Source organism: Nerophis lumbriciformis, linkage group LG19 (assembly GCF_033978685.3).
Source record: "Nerophis lumbriciformis linkage group LG19, RoL_Nlum_v2.1, whole genome shotgun sequence".
NCBI lineage: Eukaryota > Metazoa > Chordata > Actinopteri > Syngnathiformes > Syngnathidae > Nerophis > Nerophis lumbriciformis.
Genome location: NC_084566.2, coordinates 28,248,115 through 28,267,137, shown reverse-complemented (window position 1 = coordinate 28,267,137; position 19,023 = coordinate 28,248,115). Strand labels below are relative to the sequence as shown.

The following is a 19,023-nucleotide window of genomic DNA, read 5'->3' as shown; positions in this document are numbered from 1 at the left end:
TCAGTAGCCGATATTGACAATAAAAAGTTGTTCTCGCAATTGTTGGATATGAATTCAAACCATAACCAACCATGCATCACTATAGCTCTTGTCTCAAAGTAGGTGTACTGTCACCACCTGTCACGTCACAATGTGACTTGTTTTAAGTTTTTTTTGGTGTTTTCCTGTGTGTAGTGTTTTAGTCCTTGTCTTGCGCTCCTTTTTTGGTGTTTTTTCCTGTTTTGTTGGTATTTTCCTGTTGCGGTTTCATGTCTTCTTTGAGCGCTATTTTCCGCACCTGCTCTGTTTTAGCAATCAATAATATTTCAGTTGTTTTTTATCCTTCTTTGTGTGGACATTGTTGATTGTCATGTCATGTACGGATGTACTTTGTGGACGCCGTCTGCTGCTCCACACGCTGTAAGTCTTTGCTGTCGTCCAGCATTTTTTTGTTTTGTTTACTTTGCAGCCAGTTCAGTTTTACTTATGTTCTGCATAGCCTTCCCTAAGCTTCAATGCCTTTTCTTAGCGGCGCTCGCCTTTTGTTTATTTTTGGTTTCAGTATTAGACCTCCTTTTTACCTACACGCTGCCTCCCGCCTATTGTGATCACGACAAACCATGTTCCCGACATCTAGCTGCCACCTACTGATATGGAAGAGTATTACACGGTTACTCTGCCGAGCTCCAGACAGCACAGACACTCAACAACGGCACATTATTTGCGGATTACAATTACTTGTGTGCAAAAAATATTTTTTAACCCAATTAGGTGAAATTACATAGTCTCCCACGGCACACCAGACTGTATCAGTGGTTGAAAAACACTGTGCTAGGGCCTGTCGGAGGCAGATATTTACATATATCCAAATTTAAGTGTTACTTCTTTTATTTCATAGTCATATTTGAAAACAGCTCGTGTTTTCCATTTGTTCTCTTTCTGTTTGTCTGCAAGTAAACTGTGTGTGTTAACCTTGAAGCTTTGGAATGTTAGAAAGAGCGATAATGGGCATTTGTTTTGGCTAGAGAGACATGACTGCCAGGGACTTAAGAGGGGAGAGGGTTTGGTCGGGGGGAACAGACCATTTTAGCGGTGCAATTGAATGTTCTATGCTGGACTGGTCTCAATGTATATCTGCAAAGCTTTGCAAATATATTACAAAATACCTATTCTGTCTCTGGTGGTTTTTCAACTCAGCTTTAAGTGTCGTAAAGAGCTTGGGAGCGACTTGTGACTTGAATTCCCTGGGAGGAACAACTGGTCCAAAACGCAACAGGCCCTAAAAGAGTGAGATGACTATTAAAGTCTGTGGTTGTCACTTTTATATTTTTCCCTTTTCATTACTAAACACACTTCAACTAATCCAATTACCATAATTTTCGGAGTATAAGTCGCACCGGAGTGTAAGTCGCACCTGCCGAAAATGCATAATAAAGAAGGAAAAAAACATATATAAGTCGCACTGGAGCCCGGCCAAACTATGAAAAAAACTGTGACTTATAGTCCGAAAAATACGGTAGGTAAAAAAAGATCCTAAGCATTCTTTAAAAAAAATGTGTAGGCAAGAGTCCATCCATCCATCCATTTTCTACCGCTTGTCCCTTTCGGGGCCCTCCTCCCATGGCCAACACAGATAGACAGACAACATTCACACTCACATTCACACACTAGGGCCAATTTTAGTGTTTCCAATCAACCTATCCCCAGGTGCATGTTTTTGGAGGTGGGAGGAAGCCGGAGTACCCGGAGGGAACCCACGCAGTCACGGGGAGAACATGCAAACTCCACACAGAAAGATCCCGAGCCCGGGATTGAACTCAGGACTACTCAGGATCTTCGTCGTGCTGCTGTGGGCATGAGTATCCTGGCAAAAATATACCTCATTTAGTGTTGGACCGCCCACACCCAATTCAATATTGGTAACACTCACAGCCACATGTACAATGCTATTATCCATCCTGTGAAGACTTCCCCTCGTCACTTCACTTCCGCATCTGTCTTGAATTTTTAATCACCAAACATGACAGACATTTTAATTTGAAACTCCAGCTGTGCTCGAGTTCACACTGGTGTGTCCTCGGGAAGCTAAGTGGCGCCCGATGGGCCGTGGTCAGCTTCTTCCGCTTAAAAAAATGTGCTGGCAACAGGTTGGCCATGTCAGCAGCAGCTGCAGCTCCTGCGCTCTGTATGCATTATTAATGAGGAGTCAAAAGCTTGTGATGAATGAGATTATCTCCGCAGGATGGACCGATCCCCGCAGGCCCCCGCCGCTAACCGTTGTGCACGGTACAAGTAGGACTGTGGCACTGGAAAAATGGTCGTAATTGACGCTAGTTTATTACCCGAAGTGGATTTTTACCTTTTAATGTTTTATATTTTTTGCAGATGCATGAGCAAATTGTCCAACCGTTTAAGAACAACATTTCTTGACAAGCTATTGCAAGGAATTTAGGGATTTCACCATCTACGGCCTGTAATATCATCAAAAGGTTCAGAGAATCTGGAGAAATCACTGCACGACAGTAGCAATGCCCGTGACTTTCGATGCCTCGGGTGGTACTGCATCAAAAAGCGACATCAGCGTGTAAAGGATATCACCACATGGGCTCAGGAACACGTCAGAAAACCACTGTCAGTAACTACATTTTTTTACTACATCTGTAAGTGCAAGTTGAAACTCTACTATGCAAAGCCAAAGCCAAAACCCAGAAACGCCACCGGCTTCGCTGGGCCCGAGCTCACTTAAGATGGACTGATGCAAAGTGTAAAAGTGTTCTGTTGTCTGACAAGTCCACATTTCAAATTGTTTTTGGAAACTGTGAACGTCGTGTCCTCATCTGGCCAGGATCTTCAGCTCTCACTGGATCGGTTCGCAGCCGAGTGTGAAGTGACTGGGATGAGAATCAGCACCTCCAAGTCCGAGTCCATGGTTCTCGCCCGGGAAAGGGTGGAGTGCCTTCTCCAAGTTGGGGAGGAGACCCTGCCCCATGTGGAGGAGTTCAAGTACCTCGGAGTCTTGTTCACGAGTGAGGGATCGTGAGATCGACAGGCGGCGCCTTCACTAATGCGGACTCTCTATCGATCCGTTGTGGTGAAGAAGGAGCTGAGCCGGAAGGCAAAGCTCTCAATTAACTGGCCGATTTACGTTCCCATCCTCACCTATGGTCATGAGCTTTGGGTTATGACCAAAAGGACAAGATCACGGGTACAAGCGGCTGAAATGAGTTTCCTCCGCCGGGTGGCGGGGCTCTCCCTTAGAGATAGGGTGAGAAGCTCTGTCATCCGGGAGGAGCTCAAAATAAAGCCGCTGCTCCTCCACATCGAGAGGAGCCAGATGAAGTGGTTCGGGCATCTGGTCAGGATGCCACCCGAACACCTCCCTAGGGAGGTGTTTAGGGCAGGTCTCACCGGTAGGAGGCAACGGGGAAGACCCAGGACACGTTGGGAAGACCATGTCTCCCGGCTGGCCTGGGAACCCCTGGGGATCCCCCGGGAGGAGCTGGACGAAGTGGCTGGGGAGAAGATAGTCTGGGCTTCCCTGCTTAGATCTCAGATAAGCGGAAGAAGATGGATGCATGGATGGTTTTATATTACACTTGTTTTACCTCTTCTTAATTGCTTTGTCCAAATAATCCTGTCCAAAGTGTGTCTCGAGAGCCATTTGCACAGTTCTTGTATTTCTGGCCCATATTGTAAACACGAAATTAAACAACTTTTTGGATTGATTTGTTTGGCCAACTATTACACAGAGTTGAGATGTAGGTTGATTTTACTTTAAATATATCTAACTGCATAGCATATTTGAGCAAACAGAGCATTGTTAAGTAAATATACAGTACAGGCCAAAGGTTTGGACACACCTTCTCATTCAGTGCGTTTTCTTTATTTTCATGACTATTTACATTGTAGATTGTCACTGAAGGCATCACAACTCTGAATGAACACATGTGGAGTTATGTAGTCAACAAAAAAAGATGAAATAACTGAAAACATGTTTTATATTCTAGTTTCTTCAAAATAGCAAACCTTTGCTCTGATCACTGCTTTGCGCACTCTTGGCATTCTCTCGATGAACTTCAAGAGGTAGTCACCTGAAATGGTTTTCACTTCACAGGTGTGCTTGAAGCTCATTGAGAGAATGCCAAGAGTGTGCAAAGCATTAATCGGAATACGTAACTCCGCATGTGTTCATTCATACACTGCAAAAAGTCAGTGTTCAAAAACAAGAAAAAAAAAATACAAAAATGAGGGGTATTTTATTTGAACTAAGCAAAATTATCTGCCAATAAAACAAGAAAATTCGGCTTGTCAAGACTTTCCAAAACAAGTCAAATTAGCTAACCTCAATGAACCCAAAAATACCTTTAAAATAAGTATATTCTCACTAATAACAAGTGCACTTTTCTTGGTAGAAAAAAAAGAGACTTTTTTGCTCAATATGTTGAAAAATATTCTTAAATTAAGTAAATACTAGTGACATAATGATATGCGCTCGGCATCATGATTTTTTTTCCATGCTTGAAATCCACTATTCATGGAATTAAAGCAACTTAAACTGCACGATGTGATCAACTTTAAAACTGCTCAAATTATGTTTAGGGCATCCCAAAACTCTACCATCCAATATTCAGAACCTATTCCAGGGTAGAGATGCTCACCATAATTACAGTTTAAGAGGAAACAACAAATTATATTTGCCTAAATTTAGAACAACTTTAAAATCAATGTGCATTTCAGTGCGTGGAGTCACTCTGTGGAACAACTTAGGGGACGAGTTCAAAACCTGTTCTAACATGATTACATTTAAAAGACTGTTTAAAAAAGAAGTACTGAAGAAGTACGAGGAGGAAAGAGAGTGATGCCCTCAGCACAGAGCGATGGGAGAGAGGTGTGTGTGTGTGTGTGTGTGTGTGTGTGTGTGTGTGTGTGTGTGTGTGTGTGTGTGTGTGTGTGTGTGTGTGTGTGTGTGTGTGTGTGTGTGTGTTTTTTGTCTCGTCTTGTCTTGTCTCATAGTAACAGTGGTACTATTGTATTGTTAGTGTACAGGAGCTTTTTTTGTTTTTGTTTGTATAGTATCGTTCTTGTATTATATTGTTTATGTTAAATGTGGAATGAGTGAGAGGGGTTGGGATATTATAAGCATCTGCTTCATCCAACCCCCTTTCAAGCCTTGCATAAATGTCTCTGCTGAATTGTAAAAAAAAAAAAGTCTGTTGTTGAATTGTGCAGGATTGAAATAAAATACTTCAAACTCAAACTCAAAGAAATTATTACTTTAAAAAAGTAGTTTTATACTTGTGAGTGTTGATGACACAGCTTTGCATCAGTTGATGTTCTAGTTTCATGCATGTTTTTGTCACGTTGGGGTCGCATCTTTATGCGGGGTCGTTCCTCCCAGATGCAGAACGGACAACTCCGGACGATAGCGTGAAGGTAGGAGATGATTTATTTCTCGTAAATCATACACCGTAGACAGGGCCGGCCCGTGGCATAGGCCGTATAGGCAAATGCTAAGGGCGCCGTCCATCAGGGGGCGCCACGCCAGTGCCAAAAATGTTGGAGAGAAAAAAAAAAGAAAAAAAGTTGGAACTATTATTTCTAAATACAAAAAATAATCCCACGTTAATTAAAATGCAAAGTAAAGCCTATTTAATAGAAATATTATTTGTTACAACATTACGCCCCCCCCCCCCCCCCGCACGGTGCGCCCGTATCATGACTCTTTTTGGACGTCACCACATCAAAAAATCAACACAAGATGCCAAAACTGTCAGGTGCCCATGGAAGAAAAAAGAGAAAAGAAGAGGAGGAGAAACGAGAAAAGACAGAGGTAGCAGGTAGGTAACGTTAGCCTACATGAAATTATTTGTCTGTTACAGAATGTGATAGTAGCTGGCTTTTTAGCATTAAGCTAATGTTACATGATTCGGCAATTGCTAATCAATAAATAGCTAGTTCTGTTTTAACGTCGGGTTAATATTGTGGAGGGGGCTAAATTGTTATGGAAAATAATAATGTAACGTTAGGTAATTACAGTACTCCCACCTTACATTCCTCAGGGACATTTCTTTCTTTCTTTAGTTTATTTCGAACATGAACACACTTACATCATCATACATCACACTATTTCATATCATTTCATTTTACATCATGCCCGAAAAGGAGTAGGAAGAAGCAAAGCTTATTTAATCCTACCCCTTTCCCACTTCAAAGCGTTTACAAATATATAGAATCATTTACTGACCTTTTTATATAATAAAATAACATCTATGAATTAGTATACAACAGTTTTGTAATATGTAATTAATTAATTAATTCAGTCATTATAAACATACTGAGATGAAGAATATCTTATTTTCAATAAGGTTGAAAGTATTTCTCATAATTCTTCTTCTTTGTACTCTGTAAGCACTATTATTTTGAACAACCTCTTAAACTGGATCATATCAGTACAATTTTTAACTTCTTTACTTAATCCATTCCATAATTTAATTCCACATACTGATATGCTAAAAGTTCTAAGTGTTGTACGTGCATATAAATGTTTGTATTAGATCTTTTAAGCAGGTGTTTTTTGTTTACATTGTTATTGCCTTCTGGTTAGCTAATGTTTGCCCTGCAGGTAATCGTCACTTTTCCACCCCTTTATATATTAGGTATAGTTGTAAGTAAAAAAAAAGGTCAAAGACAAAGCTATTCGGGTTTTTTGTGAGTATATACACTTCACTGCCGATGTGGGGGGGCGCCACCTAAAATCTTGCCTAGGGCGCCAGATTGGTTAGGGCCAGGCCTGACCGTAGATACAAGCAGACAAAAACAAGAATAAACAGAAAAGCGGGCCAATAGCATGGGAAGCTATGGTGAAGCTTAGCGCAGGAACAAGAATCAAGAATCACAGGAATCACCAACGTAACTTGTTGCGTGGAGCAAACAAAGAAGCCAGACCATACTTGCCAACCTTGAGACCTCTGATTTCGGGAGGTGGTCGGGGGCGTGGTTGGGGGCGGGGCGTTGTTGGGGGCGTTGTTAAGAGGGGAGGAGTATATTTACAGCTAGAATTCACCAAGTCAAGTATTTCATATATATACATTATATATATTTATTTATATATAAGAAATACTTGACTTTCAGTGAATTCTAGCTATATATATATATATATTATTTTATATATATGTATATATATATAAATAAAAGAAATACTTGAATTTCAGTGTTCATTTTTTTTTACACATATTCACACACATAACACTCATCTACTCACTGTTGAGTTAAGGGTTGAATTGTCCATCCTTGTTCTATTCTCTGTCACTATTTTTCTAACCATGCTGAACACCCTCTCTGATGGTGCATTGCTGTGTGGCACGCACAAAACACTAGAGTCTGGAATCTTCCATCTCTCCCTAGCATGGCCCAAAACCGGTCAATCTTTGCTTCCTGAGGAAGATCTTCACTGCCAAGCACTTGGTAGTCCACTACTTCTTCCCGGAGGCTATCCAGGTCCAATCGCAGCTGCGGCTTGGAACTTACAAGCGTATTTCTTCATCTTACTCGTCGTCGGCGTCGCTACGGCAGTTGTGCACTGCACTCTCTAAAAGCCCTAGATGTTATTGTCACATATGCATGTACAGTAGATGGCAGTATTAAATGATAAATAAATGATAAATGGGTTATACTTGTATAGCGCTTTTCTACCTTCAAGGTACTCAAAGCGCTTTGACACTATTTCCACATTCACCCATTCACACACACATTCACACACTGATGGCGGGAGCTGCCATGCAAGGCGCTAACCAGCACCCATCAGGAGCAAAGGTGAAGTGTCTTGCCCAAGGACACAACGGACATGACTAGGATGGTAGAAGGTGGGGATTGGACCCCAGTAACCCTCCGATTGCTGGCACAGCCACTCTACCAACTTATTGTCCTGTTTAAGAGTGTCACAACATTGCTGTTTACGGCAGACGAAAACGTGACTGCTGTTGTTGTGTGTTGTTGCCGCGCTGGGAGGACGTTAATGAAACTGCCTAACAATAAACCCACATAAGAAACCAAGAACTCGCCCTCGATCATTCTACAGTTATAACGTGATTGGGCAGGCACGCTGTTTATATTGTGGGAAAGCGGACGTGAAAACAGGTCAGGTCCGCATGGAGCTGGAGGGGGCGTGGCCTCCAGCTCGGCCTGAATTTCGGGAGATTTTCGGGACAAAATTTGTCCCGGGAGGTTTTCGGGAGAGGCGCTGAATTTCGGGAGTCTCCCAGAAAATCCGGGAGGGTTGGCAAGTATGAGCCAGACCGACTGACTGGCAAAGGCAGGCTTAAATAATGTCTCTGATTAGCAGCAGGTGAGCGTCCTGAACACAAGAGGCAGGTGAAAATAATAAGTAGCTCAGAGGTGCACAAACAGAAACTAAAGGAGTCCAAAACTAACCGAAAACACAAAACATGAACACGGATCATGATAGTTTTACTCAATATAGGTCATCAAATCTCAGCAACAAGCTGTAATATCTTACTGAGATAATTTAGGACCAAAAACCCTAAAACAAGTAAAACACTCTAACATAAAATCTGCTTAGTGAGAATATTTATCTTATCAGACAGAAAATAAGCAAATATCACCCTTATTTGAGATATTTATAAATAAATATGATAAATGGGTTGTACTTGTATAGCGTTTTTCTACCTTCAAGGTACTCAAAGCGCTTTGACACTACTTCCACATTTACCCATTCACACACACATTCACACACTGATGGCGGGAGCTGCCATGCAAGGCGCTAACCAGCAACCATCAGGAGCAAGGGTGAAGTGTCTTGCTCAGGACACAACGGACATGACGAGGTTGGTACGAGGTGGGGATTGAACCAGGGACCCTCGGGTTGCGCACGGCCACTCTTCCACTGCGCCACGCCGTCCCTATTTAATCTTACTTATATTTCACTTTTTGTAGTGTAGTTTTGATGCCTTCAGTGACAATCTACAATGTAAATAGTCATGAAAATAAAGAAAACCCATTGAATGAGGAGAAGGTGTGTCCAAACTTTTGGCCTGTACTGTACATAAAGTTGCCCGAGCATACTTTTTTTTCTGGCCCTTGCGACAGAGGACTCACCCCGATGCTGTCCTCCAGCCGGTACTGCTTCCAGTTGTGTCCCGTGTCGCTGAACATCAACAAGTAAGACGTCAGCCAATCAGAGCTGCCGTAGCGACCCTGCGTGGCCACCGCTGTGATCCTGGTCCTCTGTCCAAGGTCCACCTCCAACCACTGATACGAGTTTGAAGTGAGCGGAGACCAGCCTCCTGCTCCTGAAAAAAAATCACATGAAATGCATTCTGTTATGACTGATTGGACTGATTTGCATAAAAGAAATCGGAATTAAAGCCTTCCTGTAGCAAAGGCTGAACACTGCTGTTGCGTTTCCTCCTCGACCAGATGGTCTCATTCCAGAACGCTGCAGGAGATTTTGTTTTTTTTTTGTTAAATGTACATCAATGTGTGTGTGGAGGAGTGGGGGGGGGAAGCCTTTTGAAATGCAGAACATCACATTTCCATTTGTCTTCATATGTCAAAAGAAGAAGGAGGACAAACTCTGCCAATTCTTGAACAATCAGGCGGTTTAAAGGCTGCACCTCTACAGCTTTTAATTCTCATTCATCATCTTTGCATAGCAGCGGTGTTTTACGGCTGACAGCCTCATTTTCCCGCTCGCTCGGTCCAATTGGAGGGAAATGTTAAAGCCTGGATTTAAAGCATCGGCACAAGGACGGCTCAGATTACGTGCAAACATTGGCTTGTGCGTACAATGTTTCTTTTATATCACCGATATAAAAAAAACCCAAACAATTACACAAAGCGACTCGGTAAATAATCTGGGTATTATCTTCGACCCAACTCTCTCGTTTGAGTCACACATTAAGAGTGTTACTATAAATAAAGTTGATTTGATTTGATTTGATTACTAAAACGGGCTTCTTTCATCTCCGTAATATCGCAAAAATGTGTTCCATTTTGTCCACGAGCGACGCTGAGATCATTATTCATGCGTTCGTTACGTCTCGTCTCAATTACTGTAACGTATTATTTTCGGGTCTCCCTATGTCTAGCATTAAAAGATTACAGTTGGTACAAAATGCGGCTGCTAGACTTTTGACAAGAACAAGAAAGTTTGATCATATTACGCCTATACTGTATATACCGGGGGTCGGCGGCTCTTTAGCGCCGCCCTGGTGGCTCTCTGGAGCTTTTTCAAAATTGTATGAAAAATGGAAAAAGATGAGGGCAAAAAAATATATTTTTTGTGTTAATATGGTTTCTGTAGGAGGAAAAACATGACACAAACCTCCCTAATTGTTATAAAGCACACTGTTTATATTAAACATGCTTCACTGATTCGAGTATTTGAGGAGCGCCGTTTTGTCCTACTAATTTTGGCAGTCCTTGAACTCACCTTAGTTTGTTTACATGTATAACTTTCTCCGACTTTCTAGGACGTGTTTTATGCCACTTCTTTTTCTTTCTCATTTTGTCCACCAAACTTTTAACGTTGTGCGTGAATGCACAAAAGTGAGTTTTGTTGATGTTATTGACTTGTGTGGAGTGCTAATTGGGCATATTTGGTCAATGCATGACTGCAAGCTAATCGATGCTAACATGCTATTTAGACCAGCTATATGTACATATTGCATCATTATGCCTCATTTGTAGCTATATTTGAGGTCATTTAGTTTCCTTTAAGTCCTCTTAATTCAATTTATATCTCATGACACACTATCTGTATGTAATATGGCTTTTAATTTGTTTGTGGCTCCAGACAGATTTGTTTTTGTATTTTTGGTCCAATATGGCTTTTTCAACATTTTGGGTTGCCGACCCCTGGTATATATCTTTATATACATATATACCTATATATATATATCTATACTGGCTCACCTGCACTGGCTTCTTGTGCACTTAAGATTTAAGGTTTTACTACTTACGTATAAAATACTACACTGCAAAAAGTGAAATCTAAGTAAGATTAAATATCTCAAATAAGGGTGATATTTGCTTATTTTCTGTCTGATAAAATAATTCTTCTCACTAAGCAGATTTTTTGTTAGTCTTTTACTTGTTTTAAGTGTTTTGGTCCTACATTATCCCAGTAAGATATTACAGCTTGTTGCTGAGATGTTATGACCTATATTGAGTAAAACATACTTGAAACTATAGAATATCAACTGTTGCAAAGCTGTGTCATCAACACACACAAGTATAAAACTACTTTTTTAAAGTAATAATTTCTTATTTCAAGCACGAAAAAAAAAATCATGACTTTGACACAATTGTGTCTCATATTAAAACAGACGACAGTCAAATGGACTTTGCTGTTTTATTTCCAATGAAACAAGAGAAAAGACGTACTCATATACAGTGTTGGGTTGGTTACTGAAAACCAGTAACTAGTTACAGTTACTAGTTACTTTATTTCAAAAGTAACTCAGTTACTAACTCAGTTACTTACACCAAAAAGTAATGCGTTACTGTGAAAAGTAACTATTTAGTTACTTATTTTTTCTCTCTTTTTTTTTTAAGGCTCTCATTGATGCCCTTTTAGCCTTCATTTCAGTACTGTTATTGCACTGGAGAATAATACAATGTGTTGATCAACTTGACATGCATTTGCATCACTGAACTCTGCTAAGCAATGTGGTCTACATACAACACACAAAGACAAAGATATGTTTCAAAGGGCCAGTTTATTTCAGGCCAAAACAAATTGACAAAACTATTTGAAATAGCTGCAACATAACATACATAAGTAACAAACAGCATAATGACAACATAGCTGTAAAGCTGGCTTCACCCAAGGAAGGCACACATGACATACACAAAGCCTAACCAGGCATTTTTTTTTCTCAAGGAATTGTGAAATAAAATCATGTATTCAGGAGATCAACACTGTAGTGAAGCCCAGAACACTCTACACATTTCCCCAGTTTTAGTTTAGATATAAGGAAAGATTGGCCTGGCCCACTAGCATCCCTCTTTATGTTTGTGAACTTTATAGTCTATACATTTAGAGTGATGTGATAATCAAACACTCTAGAAATCTAGAATGAAAGAGTATATAAGAGAATTGACAGTGTGTACCTTCAATGATGAGCAGAGGCAGAGTTTGGAGTGTTTTCTTTAGCTCGCTTTCCATGTTTATGTGCTCACTGTCCAGGTACTTGGAACATGTTTTCCGTGCCATTTGTTGTTTGACGCCGGTATCATGCTAATTAGCTGCCTGAAAACGTGTGACTCCACTGTAGAAATAGCCTGCATGTCTTCTAGCACATACGCTGCAATGGCTCTATCAATGTTTTCCTGGCTAGCAGTGGCCGTGCCAGCAATCTGAGGGTTACTGGTTCAATCCCCACCTTCTACCATCCTAGTCACGTCCGTTGTGTCCTTTAGCAAGACACTTCACCCTTGCTCCTGATGGGTGGTGGTTAGCGCCTTGCATGGCAGCTCCCGCCATCAGTGTGTGAATGTGTGTGTGAATGGGTGAATGTGGAAATAGTGTCAAAGCGCTTTGAGTTCCTTAAAAAGGTAGAAAAGATATACAAGTATAACCCATTTACCATTTATGTAGCTGTTTCAGCAGATTTGAATTGCTGTTTTGGGCAGTATTCCCGGGCGCGGTCACTGCTGCTGCTCACTGCTCCCCTCACCTCCCAGGGGGTGATCAAGGGTGATGGGTCAAATGCAGAGAATAATTTCACCACACCTAGTGTGTGTGTGACAATCATTGGCACTTTAACTTGAAGTAGATGGGATCTTTGATCCAAGACACAACTTACATTTAACTAAACTGTTATTTTCTTTGTGCTCGACAAAAGAAAAGTAGTGACAATGTCTCCATGTTAACTTGTTAAGAAACTCGACTTCTGACTTCACCATGATGTCTTGTTAGTTGTTATGAGAGTAGCGTATGTGTGTGTGCGTGTGGCCCTTTAAGTTATCACAGCATGTGAGGTGAGTGACGTCAGTGAGTGAGTGGGCGAGAGAGGTGAGGGAGCGCAACAGTGGATGCGTGCAGGTGCTCTAGCTTGGTGGATGGCTGCGTGTAAGACACCAATAAAGTCACAAAGTTGCAACAAACCGCCGGCCTCAACATTCACCCTCGAGTCCGGAGCTGTAAAGACCCACTGCCGGGTAAAGTGAAGGGTGTTAGCCCCGAAGTACATAAGCCCTGGAGGAACGTCTCCGCTGCGCTCCGCTCCTCGGTCGAGGAAAGCACGCCTTTTCTTTTCCTTGTGAGACAGAAGGACGACACTTCTTCTGTTTCTAGCCGATACTACATTAAAAAATAACGTAAAATAACGCAGTAACGCATCATGTAGTAACGGTAATTGAGTTACTGAATATAAAAAAATAACGCGTTAGATTACTAGTTACCGCCAAAACTAACGGCGTTACAGTAACGCGTTACTTTGTAACGCGTTAGTCCCAACACTGCTCATATAGTAGTACAGTTGGCACAGTACAGTAAACTGACAGTTAATATTTAAACATTTAACATGTGACATTTCTAACAATTTTGAACAGAAAAGGTTCATGCACATTCAGATAAATTCTTCAAAATTACAATAAAAAATGTTTTGGCCGGGGGCCGGGCTGTTTATATGCGCACTAATTGACTGAAATAGCACGCACTTGGCGCGATGATGTCATGTTGTCGATGGAAAAATGCATTTTTAGACCATATGATTTGCCTGAGTGGCTAGGAGACCCCGAGAGTAACAAGCGGTTGCCTTGTTGCCTTTCCATTAAGAACAATAAATTACTTTTTAGTATAAGTTTGCTGGTTTCAAGAAACGTAATGCCGAGCGCATATCATTATGTCAAGATAATGGCACTAGCATTTACTTCATTTAAGAATATTTTTCAACATACTGAGAAAAGAGGGCTCATATTAGTTTTTTCTACCAAGAAAAGTGCACTTGTTATTAGTGAGAATATACTTATTTTAAGGTATTTTGGGGTTCATTGAGGTTAGCTCATTTTACTTGTTTTGGAAAGTCTTGACAAGCCAAATTTTCTTGTTTTATTGGCAGATAATTTTGCTTAGTTCAAGTAAAATACCTCTCATTTTTGTATTTTTTTCCCTTGTTTTTGAACACTGACTTTTTGCAGTGTACACGGTCTAGCTCCATCCTATCTTGCTGATTGTATTGTACCATATGTCCCGGCAAGAAATCTGCGTTCAAAGAACTTCGGCTTATTAGTGATTCCCAGAGCCCAAAAAAAGTCTGCGGGGTATAGAGCGTTTTCTATTCGGGCTCCAGTACTCTGGAATGCCCTCTCGGTAACAGTTAGAGATGCTACCTCAGTAGAAGCATTTAAGTCCCATCTTAAAACTCATTTGTATACTCTAGCCTTTAAATAGACCCCCCTTTTTGACCAGTTGATCTGCCTCGTGGAGGAGGGGACACAGGTCCGGTGGCCACGGATGAAGTGCTGGCTGTCCAGAGTCGGGACCCGGGGTGGACCGCTCGCCTGTGCATTGGTTGGGGACATCTCTGCGCTGCTAACCTGTCTCCACTCTGTATGGTTTCCTGCTGGCCCCACTATGGACTGGACTCTCACTATTATGTTAGATCCACTATGGACTGGACTCTCACTATTATGTTAGATCCACTATGGACTGGACTTTCACAATATTAGGCTAGATCCACTCGACGTCCTAGGGGGGTCCTCTCCAAGGTTTTTCATTGTCATCCCACTGGGTTGAGTTTTTCCTTGCCCTGATGTGGGATCTGAACCGAGGATGTCATTGTGGCTTGTGCAGCCCTTTGAGACACTTGTGAATTAGGGCTATATAAGCAAACATTGATTGATTGATACCTTTTTTAAATTAGGGATTTTTAACCACGGGTGCTACAACATTGTCACTAAATTGTGTCACTAGCATCACTGTGTGTTGTAGTTGAACATTTTGCTGTAGTTTAACATTTTACCATATCAAAATTAGGGGTATTCAAACTTTTGAGGACCACAGACATACTTATAGAAAAGAGTGCAGACCTTTGCAAGGCCTTATCCTTTTGTGGGGGGAGGGGGCGTTGTTGGGGGCGTGGTTAAGAGGGGAGGAGTATATTTACAGCTATAATTCACCAAGTCAGGTATTTCATATATATATATATATATATATATATATATATATATATATATATATATATATATATATATATATATATATATATATATATATATATATATCTCATCATGTGTGTGAATATGTGTAAATAAATTAACACTGAAATTCAAGTATTTCTTTTATTTATATATATATAAAATAAAATAAATGTGTATATATATATATATATATATATATATATATATATATATATATATATATATATATATATATATATATATATATATAAGAAATACTTGATTTTCAATGAATTATAGCTATATATATATATATATATATATATATATATATATATATATATATATATATATATATATATATATATATACATTTATTTTATTTTATATATATATAAATAAAAGAAATACTTGAATTTCAGTGTTAATTTATTTACACATATTCACACACATGATAACACTCATCTACTCACTGTTGAGTTAAGGGTTGAATTGTCCATCCTTGTTCTATTCTCTGTCACTATTTTTCTAACCATGCTGAACACCCTCTCTGATGGTGCATTGCTGTGTGGCACGCACAAAAGTGCTTTCATCAAATCCACTAGAGTCTGGAATCTTCCATCTCTCCCTAGCATGGCCCAAAACCGGTCAATCTTTGCTTCCTGAGGAAGATCTTCAGTACCAAGCACTTGGTAGTCCACTACTTCTTCCCGGAGGCTATCCAGGTCCAATCGCAGCTGCGGCTTGGAACTTACAAGCGTATTTCTTCATCTTACTCGTCGTCGGCGTCGCCACGGCAGTTGTGCACTACACTCTCTAAAAGCCCTAGATGTTATTGTCACATATGCATGTACAGTCGATGACAGTATTGTCCTGTTTAAGAGTGTCACAACATTGCTGTTTACGGCAGACGAACGGCTTTACGGTAGACGAAAACGTGACTGCTGTTGTTGTGTGTTGTTGCCGCGCTGGGAGGACGTTAATGAAACTGCCTAACAATAAACCCACAATAGAAACCAAGAACTCGCCCTCGATCATTCTACAGTTATAACGTGATTGGGCTGGAACGCTGTTTATATTGTGGGAAAGCGGACGTGAAAACAGGTCAGGTCCGCATGGAGCTGGAGGGGGCGTGGCCTCCAGCTCGGCCTGAATTTCGGGAGATTTTCGGGAGAAAATTTGTCCCGGGAGGTTTTCGGGAGAGGCGCTGAATTTCGGGAGTCTCCCGGAAAATCCGGGAGGGTTGGCAAGTATGAGCCAGACCGACTGACTGGCAAAGGCAGGCTTAAATAATGTCTCTGATTAGCAGCAGGTGAGCGTCCCGAACACAAGAGGCAGGTGAAAATAATAAGTAGCCATGGTAACCAACTCAGAGGTGCACAAACAGAAACTAAAGGAGTCTAAAACTAACCGAAAACACAAAACATGAACACGGATCATGATAGTTTTACTCAATATAGGTCATAAAATCTCAGCTACAAGCTGTAATATCTTACTAAGATAATTTAGGACCAAAACCCCTAAAACAAGTAAAACACTCTAACATAAAATCTGCTTAGTGAGAAGAATGATCTTATCAGACAGAAAATAAGCAAATATCACCCTTATTTGAGATATTTAATCTTACTTAGATTTCACTTTTTGCAGTGTAGTTTTGATGCTTTCTGTGACAATCTACAATGTGGCCTGCGGACCTGCAGCGAAGCGGGGTGTGCCAGGACCGGCTTCGAGATCAGCGACAGGTGCGTAGATGACCCAGCTGTGAGTGTTTGTCTGATCACCTGTCGCTCTGTTAAAGGCAGCAGTCGGGAAGGAGAGGGGAGAGTTGTTGATGGCGGTTGGTGAAGCACGAGCACGAACGAGAGCGAGAGCAAGACAGACGACACTCTGGAGAGAAACCATTCGTGTGCTCGATTGAGACTAAAGACACTTGCTGAAAAGCACAAAAAGACTTTTGCACAATCCTGCCAATAAAGCACTGTTGTACCCCATGGAAGAGCGTGGCATGTCGATGATTGGTGGTCCAAAGAACCCGGAGGTGCAAGACCTCCACACCTTTAAAAAAAAAAAAAAATCCTGAATCCAGACAGTGATACAGATCAGCTCCAAAATCTAACCACTTGTGCCCTATCCCACTTCTGACCTTTCCTGAAGGTTAATCAATTTGAACCCATCATCATCATCATCATTTATTTTTATTCCTTTCATAAAAATGTATATATACAAGCCATATACAGTTGACACTTTCATTGTTTTTTTTGTTCCTTATACATTTCCGTGATCAGAAAGGAGCAGATGGAAGAATACTATTCTTATATTTATCTGCCCCCTTTTTAACACAAATTATTTTAGATGACTTTATAACTGCTTCACGGTGGCAGAGGGGCTAGTGCATCTGCCTCACAATACGAAGGTCCTGAGTAGTCTTGGGTTCAATCCCGGGCTCGGGATCTTTCTGTGTGGAGTTTGCATGTTCTCCCCGTGACTGCGTGGGTTCCCTCCGGGTACTCCGGCTTCCTCCCACCTCCAAAGACATGCACCTGGGGATAAGTTGATTGGTAACACTAAATTGGCCCTAGTGTGTGGATGTGAGTGTGAATGTTGTCTGTCTATCTGTGTTGGCCCTGCGATGAGGTGGCGACTTGTCCAGGGTGTACCCCGCCTTCCGCCCGATTGTAGCTGAGATAGGCTCCAGCGCCCCCCGCGACCCCAAAGGGAATAAGCGGTAGAAAATGGATGGATGGATGGACTTTATAACTGTTCCCTCCACCAACACCCGAACTCCAACATACTTTTTAATTTTAGTTTAAGCATTTTCACAATGACACGTCCAATCAAAATCAAAAATCAGTTTGATAAAATTCCAGTTGTCTCTTTTTTAAACTCTTTAAATTCAAGGATATTCTTGCAATTTTTTAAGTCTTTGTTTAGAGAATTAAAGGGTTTCACACCAGCAACAGACAAGCACATTTGCTTCAAAGGTGTTCGCACTCTTGGATGTTTAAAACCATACGGCCTTCTGTGATTCTTATCTTCAGACTTTTATAAGTCCTTCGGAATAACTTTATTCCTAGCTTTGAACATCACTAACAGAGTATGCAATTCTACAATGTCTTTTAGTTCTAATAATCCGGACCTAATGAAGAGTGGATTTGTGTGGTCTCTATAGCCTACTGTAAAAATGATACGAATTATTCTTTTCTGTGAAAGAAATAAAGGCATTATGTTGCTGTGATATGTATTTCCCCATATTTCTGCACAATTGAAATAAGGTAGAATAATTGAGCAATATAACATTTGAATTGTATTATACGGGAAACTGTATTTTACCTTGTTCAAAATAAATAAGCTTTTAGATACCTTATTTTTCACGTGCAATATATGAGCTTTCCATGTCAACTTTTCATCTAAGATGACCCCAAGAAATCTGATTTCAGTCACCTTCTCAGTTTTAACATTGTTTATGGATAAACTAACTTCTATCTTTCTTTTATTACTGAATACCATAAATGTTGTCTTTTCCAAATTTAAAGGGGAACACTATCACAATTTCAGAAGGGTTAAAACCATTAAAAATCAGTTCCCAGTGGCTTATTTTATTTTTCGAAGTTTTTTTCAAAATTTTACCCATCACGCAATATCCCTAAAAAAAAGCTTCAAAGTGCCTGATTTTAACCATCGTTATATACACCCGTCCATTTTCCTGTGACGTCACATAGTGATGCCAACACAAACAAACATGGCGGAAAGAACAGCAAGGTATAGCGACATTAGCTCGGATTCAGACTCGGATTTCAGCGGCTTAAGCGATTCAACAGATTACGCATGTATTGAAACGGATGGTTGTAGTGTGGAGGCAGGTAGCGAAAACGAAATTGAAGAAGAAACTGAAGCTATTGA

At 40.7% G+C, this 19,023-nt stretch overlaps 1 protein-coding gene across 1 annotated transcript in view; it reads right to left on the bottom strand.

Annotated features, from left to right (window-relative positions):
- Positions 1–19,023, bottom strand: part of LOC133618568 (contactin-associated protein-like 4) — a 274,944-nt gene that overhangs the window by 143,981 nt on the left and 111,940 nt on the right. Inside the window, exon 4 of the mRNA XM_061979051.1 lies at positions 9,094–9,287. Within this exon, the coding sequence (XP_061835035.1) occupies positions 9,094–9,287 (194 nt within the window). The remainder of the gene's footprint in view (positions 1–9,093; positions 9,288–19,023) is intronic.